The sequence below is a fragment of the Embiotoca jacksoni genome, unplaced genomic scaffold, assembly GCF_022577435.1.
Source record: "Embiotoca jacksoni isolate LCO1_2020_lvr unplaced genomic scaffold, fEmbJac1.0.p SCAF_7, whole genome shotgun sequence".
NCBI classification, from domain to species: domain Eukaryota; kingdom Metazoa; phylum Chordata; class Actinopteri; family Embiotocidae; genus Embiotoca; species Embiotoca jacksoni.
The window spans coordinates 4,517,322-4,541,732 of record NW_027185425.1 but is presented as its reverse complement, the minus strand read 5'-3'; the positions used below and the strand labels follow the sequence as shown (position 1 = coordinate 4,541,732).

The 24,411-nt window shown below is 42.2% G+C and overlaps 1 protein-coding gene across 3 annotated transcripts in view; it reads left to right on the top strand.

The window, feature by feature from the left end:
- LOC138214856 (TGF-beta receptor type-2-like) overlaps window positions 1–23,393 on the top strand; it is a 31,685-nt gene extending 8,292 nt beyond the window's left edge. Inside the window, exons 1-8 of one of the 3 annotated variants that reach the window (XR_011179663.1) lie at window positions 2,527–3,249; window positions 7,253–7,394; window positions 8,293–8,483; window positions 11,611–12,386; window positions 14,062–14,203; window positions 20,957–21,081; window positions 22,487–22,875; window positions 23,001–23,393. Coding sequence is in view for 2 of the 3 variants with exons in the window: in XM_069176692.1 (XP_069032793.1) it covers window positions 3,177–3,249; window positions 7,253–7,394; window positions 8,293–8,483; window positions 11,611–12,386; window positions 14,062–14,203; window positions 20,957–21,081; window positions 22,487–22,666 (1,629 nt within the window). In the remaining variant the exon portion in view is untranslated. Of the gene's footprint in view, window positions 1–2,526; window positions 3,250–7,252; window positions 7,395–8,292; window positions 8,484–11,610; window positions 12,387–14,061; window positions 14,204–20,956; window positions 21,082–22,486 lie in introns of those variants that run through there. The other 2 variants (XM_069176692.1, XM_069176693.1) reach the window with 2 other exon arrangements.
- Window positions 23,394–24,411: the final 1,018 nt, after the last annotated feature.

The window sequence follows — 24,411 nt, the reverse complement described above, 5'->3', positions numbered from 1 at the left end:
CCACTCCATCTTATTATTTTTCTCGCGATCCATCTAAAATTAATCCTATCGTTGATTAGGAGTTAGGCCTCAAATCGCAGTGTTTTTTGGAGGCGTGTCTGTTTGATTGACAGGCATGTGGTGCAGTCATGTTTCCATTATAGTTAGGCTGGATGTAGCATCCTCAGGATTTCAATTACATGGAGACGGATCCACCGCTGCTTCCTCCCCAGCCCGTCGAATTATGGTCACTTCTGGATGAACGCAATTATTGGTACGTTTTTGCGGTTCTGGTGTGAAAATAGGAAGATCAAAACTCTTACAGTCACCTGCAGATTGGGGAGATTGTGTAACATGCTCCCATTTTTTATTGTTGGCACAAAGATAATGGGCTGAAAATGTCTCTTAAATGGTCATTTTTCCTCCGAACAGCTTTAACAACTAAGAAATTCAAACCAAACCTCATCAACAACACCGTGTGAAAAGCACTTCAAATATAAAAGCTGAACTTAGCTGTCAAATATTAAGTGCCACATATTCACAGTTTGGATCAGCATCTTTCTAACTTTGCACTACTTGCCATGTCTCAGCTCACTATTGAGTGATGATTCAATATTCCTGTGTGCCCTCTCCTCTTGTGGCTTACCTCCAGTTGGCACTCGGTGCGGGGGAGAAAGCTTCTAAGAAATGTGCACGCATGATATGCATATAATTCTGTGTGGGAGAGACACTGCACTTGTTTTGCCATTATTTTACCGACAGAGACGCACAGAACGGTACAAAGAGACTGACATCTCCGAGCGCCTTTGTAATGTGCTGTATGCTGCGCTTGTTTGCCGTCGGTGTTATCTCGAGGCATGCGCCCAGAGATTTGTCATCAGGTTGCTCTGTTTGCCTTTCTACTCGACCAGAGCAGTTTACAGGAACGGCAAGCACCTGCTATTGAGCATAATACCACTCAGGATGTTTGCCTGCCGCTTGTTTATCTGTGTTTGTGCAATGGGGTGGAAAAAAAATCGTTCAAAGGCAGAGGAATACCGAGAAACAAGGAGGAAGCTAAAAGTAACGGTGAAAGAGGCAGATGAAGTAATACCAAGAGAGATCAGATTTAAACAAGCCTTTCTGGGTACACTGGAATGCTGTGTGTTTCCTGTTGAAGTGAAGCAGATAAAGTTCTCTGTATTTATAAAATTCTACAGCTTTGTTTGGGTGTTGTGGTCAGTGAGCAGGATGTTGTGACCCTCTGGGAGCCCACGTGTGCTGAGGTCAGCGGGGAATGGCCGTTTTGGGCTCTCAGCGCTGTCGGATCTCCACCTTGTGGCTTGGATCCCATCTTGCAGTGCTGAAGGGCTGCATGGCATACAGGCTTGAACAAACACACACACACAGAAACCCAAACATCCACGCACCCACTGGCTGAGTGCCAAAAGTAAAAAAAAAAAAAAAGATATGGAAGGTGATTTGGGATAAACAACATCTCTCTCAAACATGTAGACCAAAGTCTGAGATTGTGAGGCTTCCTTTATGCACATCGGCACCATGATGTACATAAAAGTACATATGGGCCTACAAGCAGGAATGGATGATGAGACAAAGGACACCTTGGCTGAGATATGTAAAAAGCTCCTACACGAGAGCACCGCATTGATTCCAAGAGTTTTATTTTTGTGTTTTGTTTTGGTTGTTTTGAATCTTTTTATAGATGTTTTTGTCATTTCCTTGTGGTAACTGAATCCCTTTTTTCTGTTTCACCAACATTGTGGAAATTTCTTTTATTTTTTTATTTTGCAACCTTGTTTGTCGGTTTTCAATTTCTTTTTGCAACTTTTTGTGGTCACTTTGCGACTAAACTTTGCTTATTTTGTTTTTTTCTGAATAGTTTTGGTTGATTTGTGTCTCAAATTGCTTGTTTTATTCTTTTTGTTTATATTTTTGCATGTTTTTTTGTCACTTTGCCTTATTTTGGGCCCTCTTCTTTTCGCTTAAGTTATTTTGTATTTCTTTGTGGTCATTTTGCATCTCCTCATCATTTGATTGACTTTCCAAAAAGAAATATAAACACCCATCAATCAGAGGCTCAGGTCCGGGGACCCTCTTAACCCTTAGGCCCCCGGCCCCTCCCGTTTGAAATGTAACACACGCAACTATCAATGAAGACCACTTAAAAACATGATAACTCTGAAGGAGTGTCTTTCTCGCTACGCTTCACTGCACTTACACTAAAACTGACTGTCCAAGAGTAATACCAGAGCTGTTAATAAGGTTCAGTGAGCCGGTGGTATAGCGAGGAGTACACGTTCTGTGTGGAGAGTTATAAGCTCCAGGGTCACAGGGTCACAACTGAAAGCTGACATCACGGCTCGAGTATGCAGAGCAAAAACACATGTCTGCAAAGCCCCTGCAATAGACGAGTAATTTATGGGTGTTATTAGTGGACTTGACCTTTTGTGTGTGCAATAAAAATCAAGACTATGAGATATGGAGAGGCTCTTTCTGCTTCACATGTCATCCTTTAACTGTGAGCTTGGAACCTCTCCAGGAAAGCATGTAGCAGAGGGAAGTCATTTAGTGGACACCTAAACGTGCCTAGTGGTGCCGCTAAAGGCGTTAAAATGGTCATTTCGTGATGAATATAAATATGAGCAGAAGCCAGTTGTTTTCCTTTAGAGCTCTAAATAAGATTCAAAATGTGTGACTGTGCTTTGAAGTAAATCAGGGTGTTTGCGTGTACTTGCAGCCTAAAGGTGAAGCTTCTGGTTATGCTATTTTCGAGCATGTCATTTGAAGTCCTCCTCTGCTGGGTTTCAGCCTCTTAATGACATGGTTCAAGACTCTGGGAGCCACATGACTGAGAAGAAGGAGGAGAAGAAGAAGAAGAAGAAGAAGAAGAAGAAGAAGAAGAAGAAGAAGAAAAGAAGAAGAAGAAGAAGAAGAAGAAGAAGAAGAAGAAGAAAAAAAACAAAAAACTGTCCAACCCCTCTGAAGAGTTCCTGTTTCATGAAAGGCGCGCGTACTGTGAGTCATATAGGGCAAGTCCTGCCTGGTGTGTTTACCCTTGCTTCTTCCACCCGGAGCTGTGAAGGCATTTGAAGGTGCAACTGGCGGACCGAAGAAAGTCTGAAGAGTCTGGATATTAACCCGCCGTCCAGGCTTCAAAAACTTAATGAGAAAGAGAGCAGCGTGTAGTCCGGGTCTAAATGGAGCTACTTCGGTTTTTCGCTTTTTGGTGTGGAGCTATACTCTTCGGTAGTATTCTGCTCGAGGAGGCGGGTGAGTGGAACTTTAAACTCCGAGAAAAGTTTTCAAAGCTGCGACTGCGTTTCTCTCACAGCTGCGAAGTCATTTCAGGAGAATTTATTATGAGGCGGCATCCAGCTCAACAAAGTGACAAATTGTTTCCTTTTAAGAACATTTGACAAACTACAGCAATTCGTTTTGACAGTTGTTTTACGCAGGACCGGTTTACATTTCCTTTTATGTACCTTTTTTTTCTTTAAAAAAAAAAAAAAAAAAAAAAAGAAAGAAAAAAGAAAACGACTAGACGTAAAACGCTACCGAAGAGTGCAAATTATTGATCCTCACGTCATATTTATTTAACCAGCCTTACCTACTATTACATGTCTGACATGTGATTAGTTTCCTTTAACTGTGAACCTCTGGTGCAGCTGATTACAGTGAATGCAACACTATCTTTTGGAAGGACATCACTTGTTGAAAGCCCCTGAACTCCCCTTCCTCCCCCTTTATAGGTTATCCGCATCCTGGATGTGCACATTAACCCCTCCTGAGGAAGACAGTGTTTTACCTTCATCTGTCGCTGACTTAGTCCTAGTGGCACCAAGTGGCTTTGCCTGCTCTAATCCTTTTTTTTCCCCCCTCTCTGCAATTATATGTAGCCCAGGGTGACAATTACCACCATTCATCCCTTCCATAGCCCGCCCCCTGGGTTTAAATGACATGCTCTTTCAGAGGAGTTGCTCTAATGATATAATTACTCCAGCTCAGCTACCTTCCTACCACTCAGGCATGGACTATCCCTTCATTGCTGATGGACTTCAAAACATTTCGCCAACCCCGCTGGGCAGAGTTTGAAATTGCTCTGTCATGTCGTTTGGTCTGGAGTTCAGATGTAATATTTTGATGTTGTTTTTTTTTTTTTTTTGTATTTGTTCGGGAGTCTCACGGTTAAGTCCGGAAAGCAATATCTGCCTGCAATTTCCTGATAGTTTCTTGAGAAAGTGTCTCGCTCTGACGTTGATTGAGAGGAAGCAGAATGTGCATGACATACAGTGCTGCGGGTTTGCTGCTCTTTCATGCTGCGCGTCGTACAGTATTTCTGTTGCTGTAAACCGCAGGTCTAACCCCACCCTGCAGCCTGGGTGAATTTACACAGTAGGATTCTTGTGCCAGGTTAAGAGCACACACGCACACACACACACACACACACTACACTATACCACACTCCTCTCTCAACTTGGTGTGAAGTCAGATACTGAAGTGACTTCTTCACTCTCTGCTGACACTGTTAAAAAAAAAAAGTACTTTCACTTATACTTCCCTATATTAGACACCTCACTTCGCGGTCATGTGATCAAGCCTTGCCGTTTTTAAGCAAACGTCTTTCACTTCAGATGCGTCACATGTTGTCTTTAAATGTTTCTTTAGGGCAGGGGTGTCAAACATACGGCCCGCGGGCCGGATCCGGCCCGCCGGATGACTTTGCTAAGTGTGAAAATTACAGAAAGACATAAATTGCATTTCTATGAGAATATGGAGGTTTATGAGTATAAACATTTTGTAATTTTTTTAATCGATCCAGTAATTGCTTCAAAAACAGCGTAAATGCGACGTCTGCTCCGGAGGCAGCAGCGCTCGTTGCCACAGGCAGCAGCGCTCGCTGCTCGCTTTGTGACGCGTTTGATGTCAAATGCGTCACAAAGCGAAGGAATCTGCAGTTTAAGGGGTTGTCTCTGATGGAAATGAACCCACTATCTCTGTTTGGTCACGGAATGCATGCTTCGACGCATGGAACAGGTTGAGCTTCCTGTGCACGTCAGCTGAAAGTGTGGTTCTGTGTTTTCACTGTAGCAGCACCGTCGCATGCTTTCTCTTTTCCACTGCTTTTCTACATCACAGTGTCACAGTATCACATCTGAGAGAAGTACAGTTCTCAATATGTCCCCATGTGGAAATCTTTCCATTATCTTTCCTTCACCCCTCCTCTTTGTTATTGAAAGACTCAGTAAGTGGCCCAACTACACAGCATCTCCATCGAACCACTTGGGTCTACATTATGTAGATTTGTAGAAATTCATGTTGTGCTGACAGGATTGTCCCATTTTTTCCTGATGACGCTTCAACCACTAAGTCAAGATTGATCCTGGGAAATTTAGAATATCCCCTTTTAGGATCATCTCCAACTCTCAAAGCCACAAGATCCACTTTCCACTCGTACTGTTATGTGGTGGGGAGAAATCCCTTCAAGGAAAAGCAGAATTGGAGATGAGATTGTTTACCTTCTGTGTTGCTTCATTTCTCCTCTCTGTACCCTAACAGAGCGCAATGCCTGGCAGATTTTTTTTTTTTTTTTTTATCATAAAATGCCCCTCAATGCAAGGACAAATTACAAAAAGAAGTTTGAGAATTTCTGTACGACTGAAAACAATCACACACACACACACACATTTCTGTCTCTCTCCAATCATTCAGAGACACTGGTACACAACGGCGCTCTCCCTTTTTTTGATCAGTGTTGGCACAGCGTCGTTCTAGACGGGGAGCCGACTCATCGGGGTGACAAATTAAAGACTTCTCGGCAAGGAGATGCATCCGTGTTTCCTTTGTTTGTTGTTCTTGCCTGTCTGGCAGTTGTCTCCCTAGATGATTATCAAACCCACAGGCACTCATCACACAATCCTGTCTGTCTCCCTGATATGAGTTTGCCTGCTGGCAAAGTCAAGTCTGAACAAGACCAAAGGAGGTGGATGCCACTGCACACTACTCCTGTTGTTAAGACTGTGCAGGGAAAAAATGCGTCCACCCCCTTAGGATGAAATACTTTGGATTTTCTTGTGGTTGTGTTGAATAACTGCTTCTGCTTACAGGCAGATTCCAAAGGATTCCCATCCTTTAATTACATGTTTTCACTGCTCATGAATATCATATATTTCTGGTATTGATCTGTTTCAGACATAGTTTTTTAAATCTGGACTAACTTTTTTTTTGTTTGTTCTTGTTTTTATCATTTATAAGGTTAGAGTAATCTTTCAGCATATTGTAAATCAACTGGTCTAAGAGAACACTATTATACTACACTATATTACTATAATAGTATACTATATTACACTACTATAAGAAGAGACTTCTTCACCTCCTCTTTGCTCTGATTCAGACTGTAGAAAATCTCGTCCATGACAGAGACTGTAGGACAATTGCAGGTCATTTCAGTGAGTGGGCGCTCCTATTGGCTGTTTGACAAATGAACATGCCCGTGCACGTCCCTTTAGAATTAAGCTTGAATCAATGGTAGAAAATCTTCGAGGAAAAAGTATCTTTTTCAGCATTGGCAACAACTAGGAGACATCGAACCTCTCGGTTCAACCGGTCTCTCTCTCTCTGAGGCACTCTTAAGATGACCAGGGAGAAGCCGCCGTACCGCGCCGAGGTTCTGTTTGGCAGGCTGAGACCAGGCGTTACCAGACAGGGACCCCTCACTGGCCTCCGTGGGCATCCTGAATGCCAAGTCTCGGCCAGAGTCTGTCAAGGGCCAGAGACTGGGGGAGTGTTTTGCCTGTGACACCTGTCTCACAAGGTTAACCACCGATCCCAGTCTCCGCAAGGGGAGGACAGGCGCAGACATGGGCGAGAGAGGCCCAGGTGATAGAGCTCCTTAGGAGACTCTTACCGAAGTCGCAGGTAAAGCGACGGAGTGCGTACGGCGACACGGTTAGGAAAAATGGACTGGAAGAGACACCCTGAGTGATTCGACGCAGCGGGCGGGTCAATCTCGTCTGGAATAGGGTCAGTACAGAGAAGGGAGGTGGGAGAGCTGCAGGAGGAGGCCTGTATTTTCCAATTCTGCCTTTTCCAGAAAACTGCCTACCCCGGCTTTAATGTCAAATGCCATTTGGCTGCTTAAACAATTCAGTAATTACCTAATTACATAGAAGAAAATGGCTTTGAGCCTGCTTTAGGTTCTTCCACAGAGTCGACTGAACTTTTTTTTTTTTTTTTTTGTATACCCGGCTCACTGTGTTTCCCCCTCTGTTTCCAGGAGCCTCTCCAATGAAGATAAAAAGACTGTGCAGGTTCTGTGATGTGCAGGCAACCAGCTGCACAGGTAAAGGGAGCTGCAAGGTGAAGTGTGACATCACCGCCATCTGCCCCCATGATGAAGATGTGTGTGTCAGTATTTGGTAAGTGTTCACTCAACTAACACCAACAGTTTTCAAGCCATATTCCTATTATATGGTTGTAAAGCACATGTTTTGGACATAATTTAATAAGTTATAGTGATCCTTATGGATAACTTTATTACATTCTTTCCGTCAGTTTTATGACCCTATTATATCATCCTTCATGCATACACAAAGCAGGGAGGAAACGAAGACACAGTGTATCGTCTATTATTCATCAAATCAGCATCATTTCCTCCCTGAAGCCCGAACATTTCTTTCTCGAAGTGACCTTTCCTTCTGAACACTTTGTCAATCAGCATTCTGCTGGAGACAGTTGGCTGGATTATGACAGCGCATGAGCTGCTAACCACCCATCAGCATCAAATCTGACTCCGAATGTGTCAAGCAGCAGGAAGCAGATCTGTGTTGGTGTTAAAAGCTTAAGGCCGCGCTGCTGTTTCTCATTATATTAGCAATGTAGCGGGCACGGTATAAGCTGAGGTTCGCAGAAAGCTAATGGCACATGGACAGCAGCACCTCTTTAAAGTGTCTTTCATAACCGCCTCGGCAGCTCTGCTCAGCAGGGAGGAAAATATAAATATGTAGATGTGTGCAGGTTGGTGTTTTTTCCCCGTTTCCCGTTTGTAATGGTATTTGAAAATCTCGCTGCTCGTTGCTTTGACCTCGGAGTTGCAGGCATTTACATAATGCTTAGACATTGGACAAATATGCTATTTACAACTACCTTTTTCATCATTGTACTGCTGACAAACTGCTTTATTTTCACTGTGTAGAGCTGCCATCGTATCTCTGCGGCAGATCTGTGAAAAGGGATCTTCTTCTTACGAGTAAACACCACAAATAAAACGTAACCAGTCAATAACAGCATTTTATCTTTGTCTTTTCGGCTTCCAAGGAGGAAGAAAGACGACAATGTCACCTTTGATACGGTGTGCCACAACCCAGCTCAAAAACTGTACGGCCTGGTCCTGGAGGATTACAACAACAGCAAGTGTGAAATGAAAGAGAGAAAGGGGATGGGCTCCCAGTTCTTCATCTGTTCCTGCTCTGAGGACGAGTGCAACGAGCACATCTTTTTTAACCAAAGTAAGTTGAAACAGCATTTATTTTTTTTAATTGCCTACTCTGAGCAACGCTTTCCTTTCAGCTCTAACCTGATCATTTCCATCCACTCCTGAGAGATACATCTGTCTCTTTACTTGCTAAATGCTCAACTATGTTCACCAGCCATTCGAAACATTGTCTGTCTACCATATGGTGCCTGGCAAGCTGCATACAGTGGGGTTCATCTGAGCTTATTGAAAATAGCTCCCTGTGGTAGACGGAGCGGTGAGATTAAACCCAAATGGTAAAATTGCAAGCTGTAAAACCAAAATAATTAGCAAATACATGATAAACACCCCTTAGAGCTGCAGAGTCTGGTAATCATTTTCTATGAGCTCATCGGTAGGAGTCGTCCCTCCACCGGCTATGCGCACATTACACAGCCATTTGATCCATTCCTTATATAACCATATTAAAGTTCCTCTCCTGCCATTGATTAAACACAGAAAAACCTCATCTCTGTTCACCAAAATTACAGAATTGGAAGGTTTTTTTCCCAAGAAAAATATCCATTACTGCCTCAAAGTGGCTTAGTTGTGTCTCTACACCTTCGCAATCCTTCAGTAAAAGTTGATGTATGAATATTTATGGTGCTGGCTGCTTATTTTGCTCATTATATGTCTTGTACCGTAAAACAAACACACCACAAGGACATATTAACACATTTAAAAACTCAATTTTTATTGGAGGGCGTTTTTAATTACTGCAGCTGCAAGTCATGCAAAGTTATACAATCCCCTTTATTACTGCATTTGTCTTGCACTCGTGCGTTACAGCGGACCAACATTGCATTCAAATGTCAGAAGTGAAACTTGGCTCTTACGTCACGGCTGAACCGATAGTTTGATACTATGCCAGTACATATCCGCGTGTTGTGTACGTCGCGGTGCATGAATGCTTAACACGTGTGCACCGTGATGCTCTCCAGACGCATGATTGCGCGTAGGTTTTGGAGACGTTGGCTTGTAGACTCCAGTTACAACACCGGTCCTGGAATCAGATGTATTTTGACTACAGCATCCCGGCAGTAATAACAGCGAGGTACATTTCCGAGACCTGGCTCTGCACAGACAGCCAAATTGAAAGCATCTGCACAGTGCGAACCACGTCATGGAAATACATTCGCTCACTGTTGAGAATGTCTGTGAACTCTCCCTTCACAGTGACTACAGTGGGACAGTGTTGTAATGAAGGAGATCCAGCCGAAATAACATCTACAAGGCAACTGTGCCAGTAAATTCAACTAAATCTATCTGTTGTTATGTCAGCAAGTAACCGGTGAGCCAATGTACAAAACCTTTTTATTATTCAGCTTTTGTTTACAATATTAGTTTCCCATGACCTCAGGATACATTTAGGACACTGCAAAAAATATATATACATATATATATATATATATATATATATATATATATATATATATCTTAAAGGCATTACTTAAGTTGGAGAAAAGTTGTTTGATGGCTAATGGTGCTTTTAACCATTTTATCAGAAATGCATTTACAAAAACTACTGGAAATGGAAAGAATGTTACTAAATGAGACCTTGGTTGAATGAAAACAAGAACACCCCTGAATCTACACAAATAAACTAAGAAGCAGTAATATTGAATATATGAATTAATGTACCAGTACAGCTTTAAAAGCTCAATTATTTGAGCTTATTTGCCTTCTTGTTGAAAGTTAGATAACAGGATGGATGCCACTCTCTTATTTGTCCTTATACTATGAAGCTGAATGCAGTTAGCTTAGCATAAACGCTGGAAACATTGCCTGTGTCCACCTACCACCACCTTTTAAAGCTCACTAACTAACATGTTATTTGTTGTCTGTTTCCATGCAAAGATCGGGTTAATGTGTGGTCAGGATCAGGATCTCCTGATTTCCAGCCTTCATGCTAACCTAAAGTAACCATTACTTATCTGAAACATCATATTCATCGATCTTCTCACCTAATTCTCGGCAAGAAAGCAAACTGTTTACGCACAACTTTCAACTTAAGGAAAATCTTAAATAAAATGGTTTTAAACAGGATCCCTACATTCAGTATTGGGTACAACAAGTGAAGGTTTTGGACCAGGCTGTGTGAGGGAGCCCAGGAGGCACAGTGACAGGTTTGTTGTGAGAAATAGCTTCTCACTACAAAAATCAAAACAAACTGTCTGAGGCCCTGTGGAGGATTTCAGACATGTGGTTTCCTGTTTAGAGAAAAAAAAATGAGAGAGAAGCAGAGAGCTCGACTTGCCAGTCAACTGGAAGCCTGCTCCAGTCTTCGTCCTCCCTTATTTGAACCTGACTCTGCTCCTTGCATGTACACTTGCCGCTAAAATGATTTTCTTGTCAGACAATAAATAAAACACAAGCATATCTCTGCTTTCACAAGTGAAATCACACATTATACAACCAAAATCTAAACTGATTTAAAAAAAAAAATGAAGGATCTAAAATGGTCACTGTTAAGGAAAGCATGGCACTCGGGTTAAATTTAAACCTCATCAAAGTGCTTTTTTTTGTGTGTTATTTGCTGTGTTGTGTCTGGGGATCTGCTTTTTATAGGTCTTCCTTTATGGCTGCAGCTTCAAATGCTGGACTATAAACAAAGCACAAGCATAAACTTTCACTGTGTGCCAAAACCATCGCAGCTACCAGACTCACCACCCCTTAAATTATAAGAATCAGACATAAACTATAAAGAGACACAATATGTGGTCGACTGGGTCAGGGTTTGGAGCAGTTTGCATTTGTGGCCCAGATGCTAACTTTAACTTTCTGATGCTTATAGACATTCCACAGAAAAGGGTCAGGTTCCTCTGATGCCCTTAGAGTTTTGCTTTACTGTCGGCTAAATGCTGATACAATCTGCCACAAAGTCATTCGAGTTTTAAGTCTTTATATTGCTGGAGACCAACTGTTGCCAAAAAAGCAACGAAAGTGGAAAATAACGCTGTCGCTATAAAGAATTCACATCATCATCACATTGAGGAGAGATACAAAATGTCCCACTTTTTAAACTGATTTGTATCCGTACAGCTGTGGTTTTGATCATAACGCGTGATCGTCATGAGCTCATCTTCATTCTCATTCTTCTCCTCTAACTTTTGTTCCCTCAGACATGGACTCCCAGGTGGTGGCTGTCATCTTAGTCAGCCTGGTGCCTCTCCTGGTCATGGCCGTCGTCGTCATCACTTCCTTCTACTGTTATCGGGTCTACCGCCAGCGCCAAGCCCACTCCCGACGCAAGAAGGGTCGCGCGCATGACTTCAGCGACGCCCACGCCATCATCATAGACGACGAAGGGTCAGACAGCAGCTCCACGCACGCCAACAACCTCAACCACAACACCGAGCTGCTGCCCATCGAGCTGGACGTCCAGGTTGGAAAAGGACGCTTTGCGGAAGTGTACAAAGCCAAGCTGAAGCAGGGCTCCTCGGTCAGCGAGGAGCAGGGCTTTGAGACGGTGGCCATTAAGATTTTCTCGTACGAGGAATACGCCTCGTGGAAGAACGAGAAGGACATTTTCTCGGATGCAGATTTGAGGCACGAAAATGTGCTTCACTTCCTGACCGCGGAGGAGAGGAAGGTGCAGAGACAGTACTGGCTGATCACCGCCTACCAGCCGCGAGGGAATCTCCAAGAGTACCTGTCTCATCACATCATCAACTGGCACGACCTGTGGCTGCTGGGCAGCTCGCTGGCGCATGGAACGGCGCACCTCCACAGCGACCACACCTCTTGTGGCCGCTACAAGGTGCCCATCGCGCACAGGGACATTAAGAGCTCCAACATACTGGTGAAAAGCGACTTGACCTGCTGCCTGTGTGACTTTGGGCTCGCGCTCCGGCTGGACAACACCCTGTCTGTGGATGAGCTGGCCAACAGTGGACAGGTACGACTTTCTAATCCAAAATTTTGGGTTATTATTTGGTCTCGCTTGACTCCTGATCCCTTCAGAGATTTAAAAAGATCCTATCTTGTTGTAATTGGTGGCGGCGCTCCAGACACAGGCCGCTCTAAGCGCTGCTATATACTGTATTTCTTTTGAAGGTATTTATCAGACCCTGAAAAGTGCCAAGCTATTAATCAAACTTTTCACCTCAGATTCTCCTCACTCAGGGACACCGTCTCTAAATATTTGGCACTGTCTGCATCTTGGCCTCAGATAGATAGTGCTGATAGAAATAGTGGTGTAAGTGTTCTTAGGTTGTTGTTTTATTATAGTTGCAAGACAAACAGGCTTGATTGATTCTTAATGGACTCATTATACTGATGTAATAGGCCATAGCCACATTACAATCTGTTATGAAAATGAGTCATTATAAAAAAGGCCTCACCCTTTGCTGCGCAGCACATCTAATGCATTGTAATACCTTTAATGCATTTGGAAGAAGCTCCACTGTGCACATTTTCCAAGGTGGTAATTATGTGAGGACAAGCGACATGCTGATGAGCTCAGAGCTCCCTTTGTTTTTCTAATTATCTTATACATCAGACATGTTTGGGTGCATATAAATGTGATGTGACATTGTACTACACAAAGCACAGACCTGTCACTAGATTAATGCAGGCAAATTACCGCTGTTGATAAGATGTTCTACTAAACAAGGCTTCATCAGCAGAACTGCTGTTTAGACATAAAAAGGCCGTCATTAGTTATAAAAGTGGATTAATATTGCGTTTTACCAGATCTTCTGACCTATTAGCAACATCTGTGGCTTCATTTTCCACTGCAACAACGAGTCCTGCACCTCCATGGAAACGGCACAATCATGGCTAGAAGTAGGGAGAACTCCAAAATGTCTTTTGTGCATTATAACACAGTTGTGATGTCATACATCATAAAAGAAGTTGAATTTCTTTGATCATTTATTCTACAACAATTAAAAAAGGATTGAATCTGTGTACACAACACTTTTTTTCCTCGGGCCAACAGGTATTACAGATATTGGTAAAAAAAAAAAAAAAAAAAAAAAAAGAGGGGATCTTTGAAGTGCTCTAAATATTCAACTGTTTACATTTTTAAAATCTCTACAAAGCTGTCTTTGCTCTACATCCTCTTTCTTTGCTCTCCATCCTCTTTCTCTGTGCTCTCCATCCTCTCTCTATGCTCTCCATCCTCTCTCTCTATGCTCTCCATCCTCTCTCTACGCTCTCCATCCTCTCTCTATGGCACTGTGGTCGAAAATGTTCTGAACATATGTCACTTTTGTGATTGTTCATTTTAGTCGAGTCATGCAAGGTTTCCCAGCTGCCCTGAGGAGTGCAGAATTTAGTGTTTTTTTACAGATTCTGGATCGCGCAAAAGGTTTATATTTGGCAAAACTTTCAATGAGACGCGTAGAATAAATTGTTTTCAGCTAAATATCACTATTTCAAGCTCAGAGTTGCTTATTTTTCCTCTTGAAAGACAACATGCCTTTCAAACCGCTCGTGGGTTGTGAGGTTCAGAAGGTTAAGCCAATGCAAAGTAAATTCCCCTACTGTTAACATCATTGGTCGTCATCAGTGACTTCAGTGACATAACTGCCTCTCTCTCCCCCTGTCTATTTTGTTTTTTTCCTCAGGTGGGCACAGCCAGGTACATGGCCCCAGAGGTGCTGGAGTCCAGAATCAACCTAGAAAACATTGAGTCTTTCAAACAAGCTGATGTTTACTCCATGGCTCTCGTACTGTGGGAGATCATCTCCAGGTGTAGTGCAATTGGAGGTAAGATGATGACGTGCCGTTGCTGCATATATGAACATGTCAAAATAAATGAGGCTCTTCATCAGATCTGCGCTGCATGTTGAATAAGCTGTAATGTTTCAGAGGGAGATATTACTAGTCTGTAGTTGGATAAATACTTTGATTTATAGGTTAATTTAGTATCTTATGATAGCTGATATTCATTTCATTTTGTGTCAAATTATTTCATCACACTCGCCAAAAGAGCAATCCGACCATGAGTTATTAAAACCTCCACTGAGTTGATCAAAATATATGGCCTCTTATGCTGAGCAGCTGTAAGTGAACTGATAATTTAAGATTTAAATACATAATTGATTGGCATAGGACATGAGTGTCGGATTATGTGAATAAATGTTTAGCTTTCATGAATTTAGCTGTGTTCAGGAAGGAGTACTAGAGGTGTAGGAAAGAGGACAGGATGGATGTCTTGCCAAAAGCAGTTTAACCCTTTGACACAGGAAATATGAGCAAAAGAAATCATGTTTTTTTTGCCCAAATTAGATGAGAAGATTCATACTGTTGTCATATCTGTGCAGTAAATATGATGGCTCCATCCAAAGATAATAAAATCCAGCTAACAGCACTTCTAAAACTCACTCATTGACACATTTTATCTTGGACAAAAAAAACAGTGCATGACAAATTGTGGTTATCTGAAGATTTCCAACAAGAATTGTAAATTTCCCAAAATGTTAAATTATTCTTTTTGATCAATATTTCACCTTGCTGCCCTCAGCATCCATCTCAGAGTTTTTCTTGGTGTTTATTATGATCAAGTATGTTTTGTGGATCTCTGCTTTAAACAGGACATCCTATTTTCCTGACCGATACCATACCGAAGTATAATGTGCACACTATAAACATTCCCTTTTACCTTTAGTAAATAATAGAGATAACCATGATTTCCTCTGTAAATTAGAGATCAGCCTGGGTCGCTGATTGTATAGGAAATCAATAGAAGCACTGATTGATGAAATTCCCTTCGGCGCCTCTGTAAATATCCTCTGAAATACTGTAAATAAATTGCCGAGCTTGCTTGACCTCTAAGAAATACAAGCACATTAACTTTGCCAATTAGGAGTCCGGTGACCAGCTCCACCTTGAGTTCACTTGCTCGCCGTGTGACACCGTTGCGACAGGACTTATGTGAGAGTCGTTGGCGATCCATTAGTCACGGTGGGAACAAAATCTAAAAGTGTCAAACACACAATCCATCTTACGGAAGTCTCAAGGATCAGCCTTCACTCTGCTAATGTACCGTTACTTGGGTTTGTCATTCTGTAGCAAAAACAAGGTCAGGACATGTGCAAATAATAGAAATGGGTGATTATCTGAAAGCGAACCTCGGCGCAGTATTTCATGTCGACAGTCACTCATTTGTTTTTATTTCCCTTTAGTGTCTCTGTAGCCCCGTTTGTTTCTCTGACTGCTCCTGTCTCCATTGTGGCAGAGCAGTGATTGAATGCCGGGTTTGGGCATGAACACTTTTTTACTTTGGCGTTTTCCTGTTCTTGCCTCCCCCCCCCCCCACCCCCACCCCCCCACGATCCCCTCGAGGGGCCCTTTCTCAGCGTGTATGGCACAGTTACCCAAGAGTGCCCTGAAGAAAAAAACGCAGTCAAGTGACCCACAATCCCCGATGCTTCTCTTTCCCAACTGTAAGAATACGCGTGTCCTGTGGGCACATTTGAAAAAGAAAATACACTAGTTCCTGTTTTGCAAAGAGCACAGTCCCAAGACACGCTGTTTTAACTGGGAAGTGAACTTTACAAGTATGGATGTCTCCTTCATGTTCCAGCATTTTGTAGCTAATGTCTCCTGAGAGCAGACCAGGCAGGATTCATGTTAGTAGAGACGCACTAAATGAGTCCAGGTTCACTGTGGTTCCCTCTTGAGGGATTTTAGGAAGTCTTCACGAACAACGGCCTTATTCATTCATCCCACATCCTCCATTTATTTCATTCATTTCTCTGTTTATGAGTCCCTCATTCCCTTACTTCATATTTATGCTGCACTGTAAACAGAAGCAAATATTATTGAAACACATTTTTCATCCTGTTCTTGCACAGAACCTCTCTGTCATTCCCTGCTTCTAAACTTGACACTTTCAACTCTACCTTTCTCTTCCTGTCTTTCTGTCTGTCTTTTTTTTCTGTCTGCCCTGAGGTAGGCAAGGCAGCATTTAATTATTCTCCCACTGCAGTGCAACATAGCAGACAGTCATCCAGCTTTGCTTATGCGGGCACAGACAGACTCAGAGGACAGGCCAGTGTGGATTTACAAGAGAGAGGAAGCACAGGGGTTCCCGTTCCACCTCTGAACTAAAGATAGAAGCAGCGGGGGGGGGGGGGAGTTCATGTGTTTTTCCTGTGTTCTGCATATCTCTGTCCCCATTTCTTCCAGACTTGGCAGCTCTCCGAGACGAGCACAGGGGTAAAGTCTGTAGTTCATTAGGGCCAAAACCCAAGGAGACATTCTCATGCTGAAAGGTTAAATCACTGTGCAAACACAGCCAGCCTCCCACCTTGAAAGACCCGGAGGAAGGGGAAAAGAATCAGCTTTGGAATTAGATGCAGTGATTTGGTTTTGCTTCACTGACAGCTGAAAATCTCCTCCACATATAGTATGCTGGCAGACATCTGCTATTGATTCTGGGATGAGAGCACCATGAGAGTAAAACTGATGTGCTTAGAGAGTGCGCCTCAAAGAGAAGTTGCCAAGTTGTCCCTGGAGGTCGGTGAGTCAGTCGTGACTCCCTGAGATGTCACCTCACCAGAGACATAACATGAGCATATGTGAACACACTCACAAACTCAGGGTGACACATCCCAGGGCGTCATTATAATGAGGGGGGTGAAGCCCCGGTTCACTCTTGTCTGTCTTGTCTCTGATGCCACCTGCCCGCGCGTGTGTCTGTGGGAGACAGATGTCTGATCAGCGCAGCCAGGCACAGAGCCGCTCTGTCACAGTTCCCGAGGCCGCGGTCTGATCTGAGATCTGCCAGGCAAGAAGAACACAGCCGTCTGTCGATGGAGCCAGTCAGCCAGCCGTGAGCTATCACGTTGCCTTCTTTATCTTTCCAAGACTATAAAGACAGAGGAGTTGTAGTGAGAGGGAAGCAGAGAGATCAACACACTTCCAAGAGACGGAAAAGCTGGAATCGAGGCTCAAGCCTCTTTTCTGTAAATTGTCTCTCCTCCTGTATAATTTAGCTAGTCCAGATTTAGGGCTTGGAAAGATTACGAGGGCGTTCCTCAAGCGGGTGGGGCAGTGTAGCGGGATAATGGAGGAATGGTGTTGAAGCTGCAGACGAAGAAATGCTTTCATTCCCCAGAGGGAGGGGCAGGGCTAGAATGGAGAGGAGCAGAGGTTGGGGCAGCTGCTCTCCAGATGTCAGACCATCAACCCCTTCAGAGCTAGAGGGCCTAGTTCTAATTGTGTGGTGGGTATATATACATATATATATATATATATATATATATATATATGTGTGTGTGTGTGTGTGTGGAGGGGGGGGGGGGTCCGCCACAGTGCACATTTGGGGACACATTTTTGAACTTCAAACCACTTGATTGAGGGTGAAATAGGAAATGTGCACGCCAAATTTGGTTTCACTGAAGTTGCTTTCAGAGGAAGCAAAATTCATGTTTTTTGGACTTTAACGGGGTTAAGTGATGATTAGGGCCAGTATCAGCCATACTTAATGGTAGGGTAAGCGTCCAGGGTAGGTCAGTGCCGTATGTCCTAAAGTAAGCTCTGCTAATGTGCAGTGATGTGAGCATACATCTGTGGTGCATGACTGTAACAACACAAAACAAGTGTCAGAGCCACCGCAGCCTAATGAAAACCAGCAGAGGCAGCTGGGAACAGATTAGTTAAGCTGTTGTTCCACACTCAGACAGACTTCGGGAAACAGGCGATGTTATTGTGATCACATTACTAATTTATTTCCAAGTACATGTTGAAACTCTGGTTGGAACTGTTTTCCTCCATCATTTATGTGTTTAGGTGACAGGAGTTCTGTTCTTTTTCCTCAGTATTTCTGCTTTGTTGAGCAGAATTAGACAAAAATGTTAAGTTGGAAGGGCAGCTGAGAAAATCTGTCAAACAAAATGTCACATGCTGGTTTGGAGTATTCATAGCTAAACATATATGACTGAGTATGCCATGACTGATGAATTTGGGATGGCTGAGGGGCAGTCACTCCCTAAAAGATAAAACTTAAACAAGACAGTAATTTTTCTAGAAGAAACCCCCGATATATCTTCACTGTCATGAATGTACATCACAATGCTCCTTAAAGGTGTCATTCTTCGAGAAGTTTCCCTAGTTTGCAGTAGATAAATTCAACTAAATTTCTCTTGGCAGCAGATTCCCAGACAGTTTCTACCGGCGAGCCTGAAAAGTGGCATGAAAAAAAGACATCAAGGATGAACTATGTGCCAGCATTGCAAAATTCACATCACTATGTGTCAGCTGTCGTAGGACACATCGTATTAGTTCCTCATTGTTACTGTGTGGGACTTGTCATACGGCTTTGCAGAAATCTTGTCAATATGCAGTGTGTGACTTTTGCAAACTCCAGCATTCCTCACTCGCCCTGTGTTGTGTTTTCAATAGCTTCTGCTAGTTCACAGTTTAATTAAAGGTTTTGCCTTTTAAAGACCATCTTTCCTGTCAGAGCAGGATTGGGCAATCTCCCCGTCCTGGAATACACGCTTTTGTTTCCACTGAAAAGTGCTCTGTACTGTGATTCATATAGTTTGGAACCGCTGCTTGGGCATGAACACATAAGCATGTTTACAGACAGTTTGCAAAGTGGATTTGCAGTCTAGGACACAGTTATACACCCGGCGGACCTCTCAAAAAAACAAAAAAAACCAGAACCAAACATCTGTCTCCTTTCCTCACAAATATTGACTGATAGTTGGCTGGAGTTGTTTTTGACAAAAAGTAGGAAGTTTTGGCCTCGGAAAAGTCCCTTCTTCTAGTCTGTGTCCCAGAAGCCTCTAATTCCTGTCTGCGGACTTTATAACTTCCTATTAGCATGTTTTAAAAGAAATGAAACCATCCTCTGTCTCCTCCCACGCTACAAGCTATATACGAAGAAGATAATCCCCAAAGAGCTGGGAACCTTTGGTTTTGGTTTTGTTCTTACAGTTTGGTTTACACATTTCTCTACATACAGCACGTGTCAACGTACTTGCATAGACAATATGTTGTCACTGGACGTATCTTCTCCAGACCTCACTGACTCCAGCCAGCACTGCTTTGCTCTGCTCTGAAACTGATTTTTTTATTTTTTTATTTTTTTTACAGAAAATGTAGAATGAATTTGCAGTGCTTTTCATGCTCTATGTTTGCAATCAGTGACTGATGTAAGAGGCAACAGTTGCTTAATTACGTGATTAGTGACTGCACTGTCTTGTGGGTGTATTGTTGGAGAGCGCTGTGTTTGTGTAAGATCTGCACGAGTAGAAAAAAATGAACGATGCCGAAGCAACAACAGAAACAGGTTCTATTACAATAAAGATTCGATAAAAGTAACGACTCGAAACTCAACCTCATGTAGAAACGTGTGTGGCGCTTTATAGCTTTAAGACGTAAACAGTTATTTATTGCATCATCAACAGAAATCTAACTGACATTATCATTATTTGTTCTTGTTCCAAATATTGAGTTGTTAGTCATTTAACATGGTTGTGTAATAACACTGACTTACTGTCAGGTTTGAGCTTGTTGTGAAAGTTGAAAATTGCAATGAGCTGTACGTGCTGTAGAATTACATATCTGTCTTTCTGGGTGAGGAGATGATAATCTCTCAATTCTGACAGTTATTGCAACATATGTGGATCATAGTGTTCAACAACACTGAAAGTCGATTGGCAGTTTTTAAAGTCGACTTTCTGGTTTTTCACTTCGGAGGCTTTTGCCTGTCTTTGTCGAAACTTGTGAACTTCAGTGTTTTTCTTAATCTCCTGATCACCTTTTAATTGCTTACAAATTTGCTTGAACTAATAATTTCCACTCAGTTTTCCTCGTCTCTTTGGATTCTCTGCATTACATTAGACCTACACACTTCAAAGGAAAATGGAATTTGATTTGTTGTTTTTACTCCAGAGAAACATTAATTCATATAAAGATACATTTTCCTTGGAAACTGTTGACCCACAGTTTGCGGACTGTTTCCAGTGCTTTGAAATCTTGCCATGAGTAAACTCAGCTGGTGAATTTCCTCTCTTGTTGTATAAGAGAGCTGACACAAAGCCAGAGCTATATTGGTGAGATACTTTAGACCAATTGAAGCTGAGGGTAAAAATGTGATAACAATGTTTCCCCTGAGTAAATCTCTTCCCCGTCCTTTCTTATCAGCAGCACAGGATTCTTTAGTTGTTTGTGCTGCTTTAGTGCTATTTAAAGTTTGCAACCTGCAGTTTTAATTTGGAGCGCACTATGAATCCTTTGAGAGGTGTTGTTGATGTGTGCGCTGTGGGGCACTGCCATCTGATCACGCCTCTCGACACAACGGAGCAGTATCTGTCACTAGACGGGATCTGTTTCGAAGTTTATTGCCTGAAAAACAAACAAAAGAAAAACAGCCAAAACTCCCGAGTTTGATGAGGTCACGGGCTAATCGTTCGACTTCCTGTGTGTGTGTGTGTGTGTGTGTGTGTGTGTGTGTGTGTGTGTGTGTGTGTGTGTGTGTGTGTGTGTGTGTGTGTTCGCCTGCAGAGGTGAAAGAGTACGAGCCACCGTTTGGGAACCTGAGGGAACACCCGTGTGTGGAGAGCATGAAGGACAGCGTTCTCCGAGACAAAGGAAGACCTGAGATCCCCAACAGCTGGATCAACCACACGGTAAGAGGCGCAACATACGAACAGTACACGTGCAGTCTGTGGTAAACTGCTGCTGTGTGGGAAAAACCCCCATCTAGTTTTAACTTTGCAATATCCGGTGGCCAGACGTCGGGTTGTATTTTCTGACCATGTTGGAAATCAAAAGTGTTTATAGTTGATCCGAACAGCCACACTGGAACAAAGAGTAAAAAAAAAAATCTCTTCATCATAGAGAGTGGGAGATGAAATATGGCTGAATAATAATTTTGAGATAATGGTGCAGATTTTCAGACAGTTCTTTGGAGGACTTCAACACTGCAGCTGTTCACATAATCATTTACAGAAATAACTGGAGCGGTTCCAAATCCTGAGGCAGATCCTCTCATATTTTTACACAGAGCAGACACTTGGCCTCCATCTTACTAGATGGCAGTAAACTTTTAATAGTGACAAAACATAGGCCATTTTAGAAATACCATGGCTCCATATCACAATACACATTCACAGGTAGCGGTGATCCTCTGGGATCCACATGTACTTGGTCAAACTTGATACGAGCAGTCGTTCTGTAGTATATAAGGTTGGATACAGAAAAACTGGAGCCAGTACGTCAGCTGGGATGTGAAGCTTCAGCAAGGTACAGGTGTATTTTAAGGTCGTTCTGGTAGGTTTAGAAATATAACCAGATATATATAGTAATGGCATGTGTAGATTTGTACATTATAGAAGTGTGGACTGTTGGCCTTGGCGGAGTGTTACAATGAAATATCAGTAAATAGTTTTCTTTTGTTCGCTCACTCGCTCTCTCAACCAACTCTTTGTGACTCTCTCTTCTTTAGCAGCTCGTTCAAGGGCGCTCTCTGCGTCCCTTTCATTATATTTCTTCTTTATAGTAGTTGCACCAAAAACACAACTTTATTACCATAAAAAAAAAAAAAAAAAAATTTTTAAAGAACTATCTGTCCCTGATATTAATAGCTGTTAGCGGTGTTCAGTACTTCCACATTTTTTTAAATATACATTAAATGACAGACAGTGTCTGTGTTCAACCATATTTTCAGCCCTGCAAACCCTACAAACAGAGAGAACAATTACAAGAACTAATTCGTCAAGTAGAAAGTGTTTCTTCTGTGGGGAAAAAAATTGCCTTTACGCCGCTGTTCATTTTTTCCCCCCCTAAATTATTACTGTTCATACAAAACTGAACTAAAATTGGCAGGAAACTCCGATCACTCAATCAAGCACAGTCTGTATCTGGAAATACACTTCTGAGAAATATCATCGTGCTCTTTGTACTCCAATTACACGGCTCTGTCTTTTTAATACACATGAGCTTTGCTAGTTTCAGCTCGAGGTAATGACACAGACTTGCCCCCAGATGATGTGATTGACAGACTATTTCTGTGGGCCGCTGCTCCCCTCACAGGGCATCCAGATGGTGTGCGCCTCCATCGAGGACTGCTGGGACCACGACCCGGAGGCCCGTCTCACAGCCCAGTGTGTCGCCGAGCGCTTCGCTGACATGGAGTACCTGGACAAGCTGTCAGACCGCTCCGACTCGGAGGAGAAGATCCCTGAAGAAATCTTTGTGGTGGATGAGAAGTAGGTGCTCAACAGAAACACTGCCCCCATCAGGGTGGCCGGAGAATTACAACCAAGCAGCTGGGAGAGGAAGGAACTCCTGTGTTTTGAATGGGTTGGTTCATTAACAAACGTGTGACAAGAGGATCAAACTGGAAAATCATGTGGATGAAAGTGAACTGTTCCAACAGACGAGCTTCTAACAAGTATCAGAATCGACTCATGAACAAACAGGTAGATCACATTATAAAGCTTTTTTTTTTTTTAAACAAATACTATTTGCACTTTATAAATACAGTATCTATGCACACCAAATTATATATATCCAGTGCCTTTTTTGTTATGACAACACATTTCAGGTAAAGGAAATAAAGGGACTGCACGAAGAGCGTGGTAAAAGGGAGCAATTTCAAATATTAAGACACTCAACATCAGTATCTCCCTCGTAGTGGATTCAACCGCCTACTTTGTTTTCCGAGGTGGCCGCGTGGTCTTGGATGAATGTCGAAGGGACTGGACGACAGTGCGACACAAGATTTAAAGTGCAAGTGTCATTTCTGGTGGCATGAAATGGAAATTCCTCACGGGAAAGACTAAGAAGACCATCCAAAGCAGTAATCTGCAGGGAAAGCTGATATCATATCTCAAGGACTCTGAACCGTAAAATAAAGACCGCAAAATCAGTCTGGAAGAAAAAGGAAACACAAATATATATATATATATATATATTAAATATATATATGACTATATATATATATATATATATATATATATATACATATATATATATATATATGATAAATATATATATAAATATAAATATATATAAATATATATATATATATATCTTTGTGTGTGTGTGTGAGAGAGAGAGAGGGTACTTGTACTACAACTACATTTGTGAGGACCAATTTTAGTTTTAGACCATCTCAGTGTGGACATTTTGACAAAGTGAGGACATTTCGGCCGGTCCTCCCTCCCTCACACCCTTCAAAGGGCTTTTTAAGGGTTAAGACTTGGTTTTAGGGTTAAAGTTAGAATTAGGTTTAGGTCAATGTTGGGTTGAAGCACTTAGCTGTGATGGTTAAGGTTAGGTTAAGGGTCTAAGGGAATGCATGACGTCAATGAATGTCCTCACAAAGATAGCCTTAGAAACGTGTTTGTTTGTGTGGGCATGCGCGTGCATGCGTGTGCATATTCCTCAGAGGACTTGGATCGCAAAGAAGAAGAGAGTCTGTTTAATCAGACCAGCAAGAATAAAGGGAATAAAGATACGTGTGAAAGACTAAACTGGAGGATGCAGCCTGCTGCCTGTACATTATAAAGCTGAACAACTTATTCACTTTCTTTTTTTTTTAAAGAAAAGGGAATTCTGATCTAATTCGCAGTAACGATCTGTATCAAAATGATGTTTGCATAAAATTGTAAAGTCATTATTAAAAAGTGTGACTGTACTCATTGTTTCAATCGTCGCCTCTCTTTGATTCAGCTCCAGTTCGACATTAGGGTTCATAAGTCCCATTACTTACAAAAACAACCAATAATGTGTGGGTTAGGTGACCCTAGGTTAAGGAGTTTAGTCTAGTGGTTCCCAACCTCTCCTCTTTTTTTTTTTGTCTTCTTAGTTGATGGAGAAGTTCCATTTCACAATAAAACATAAAAAAGGAAAAAGTACATTTCACGTATAATCTTATTGGTTAGAAATACACACATTTTAATGCACCTAATGTACTGAAAATATGCGTTCACTATGAAAAAGTGTATTAAAAT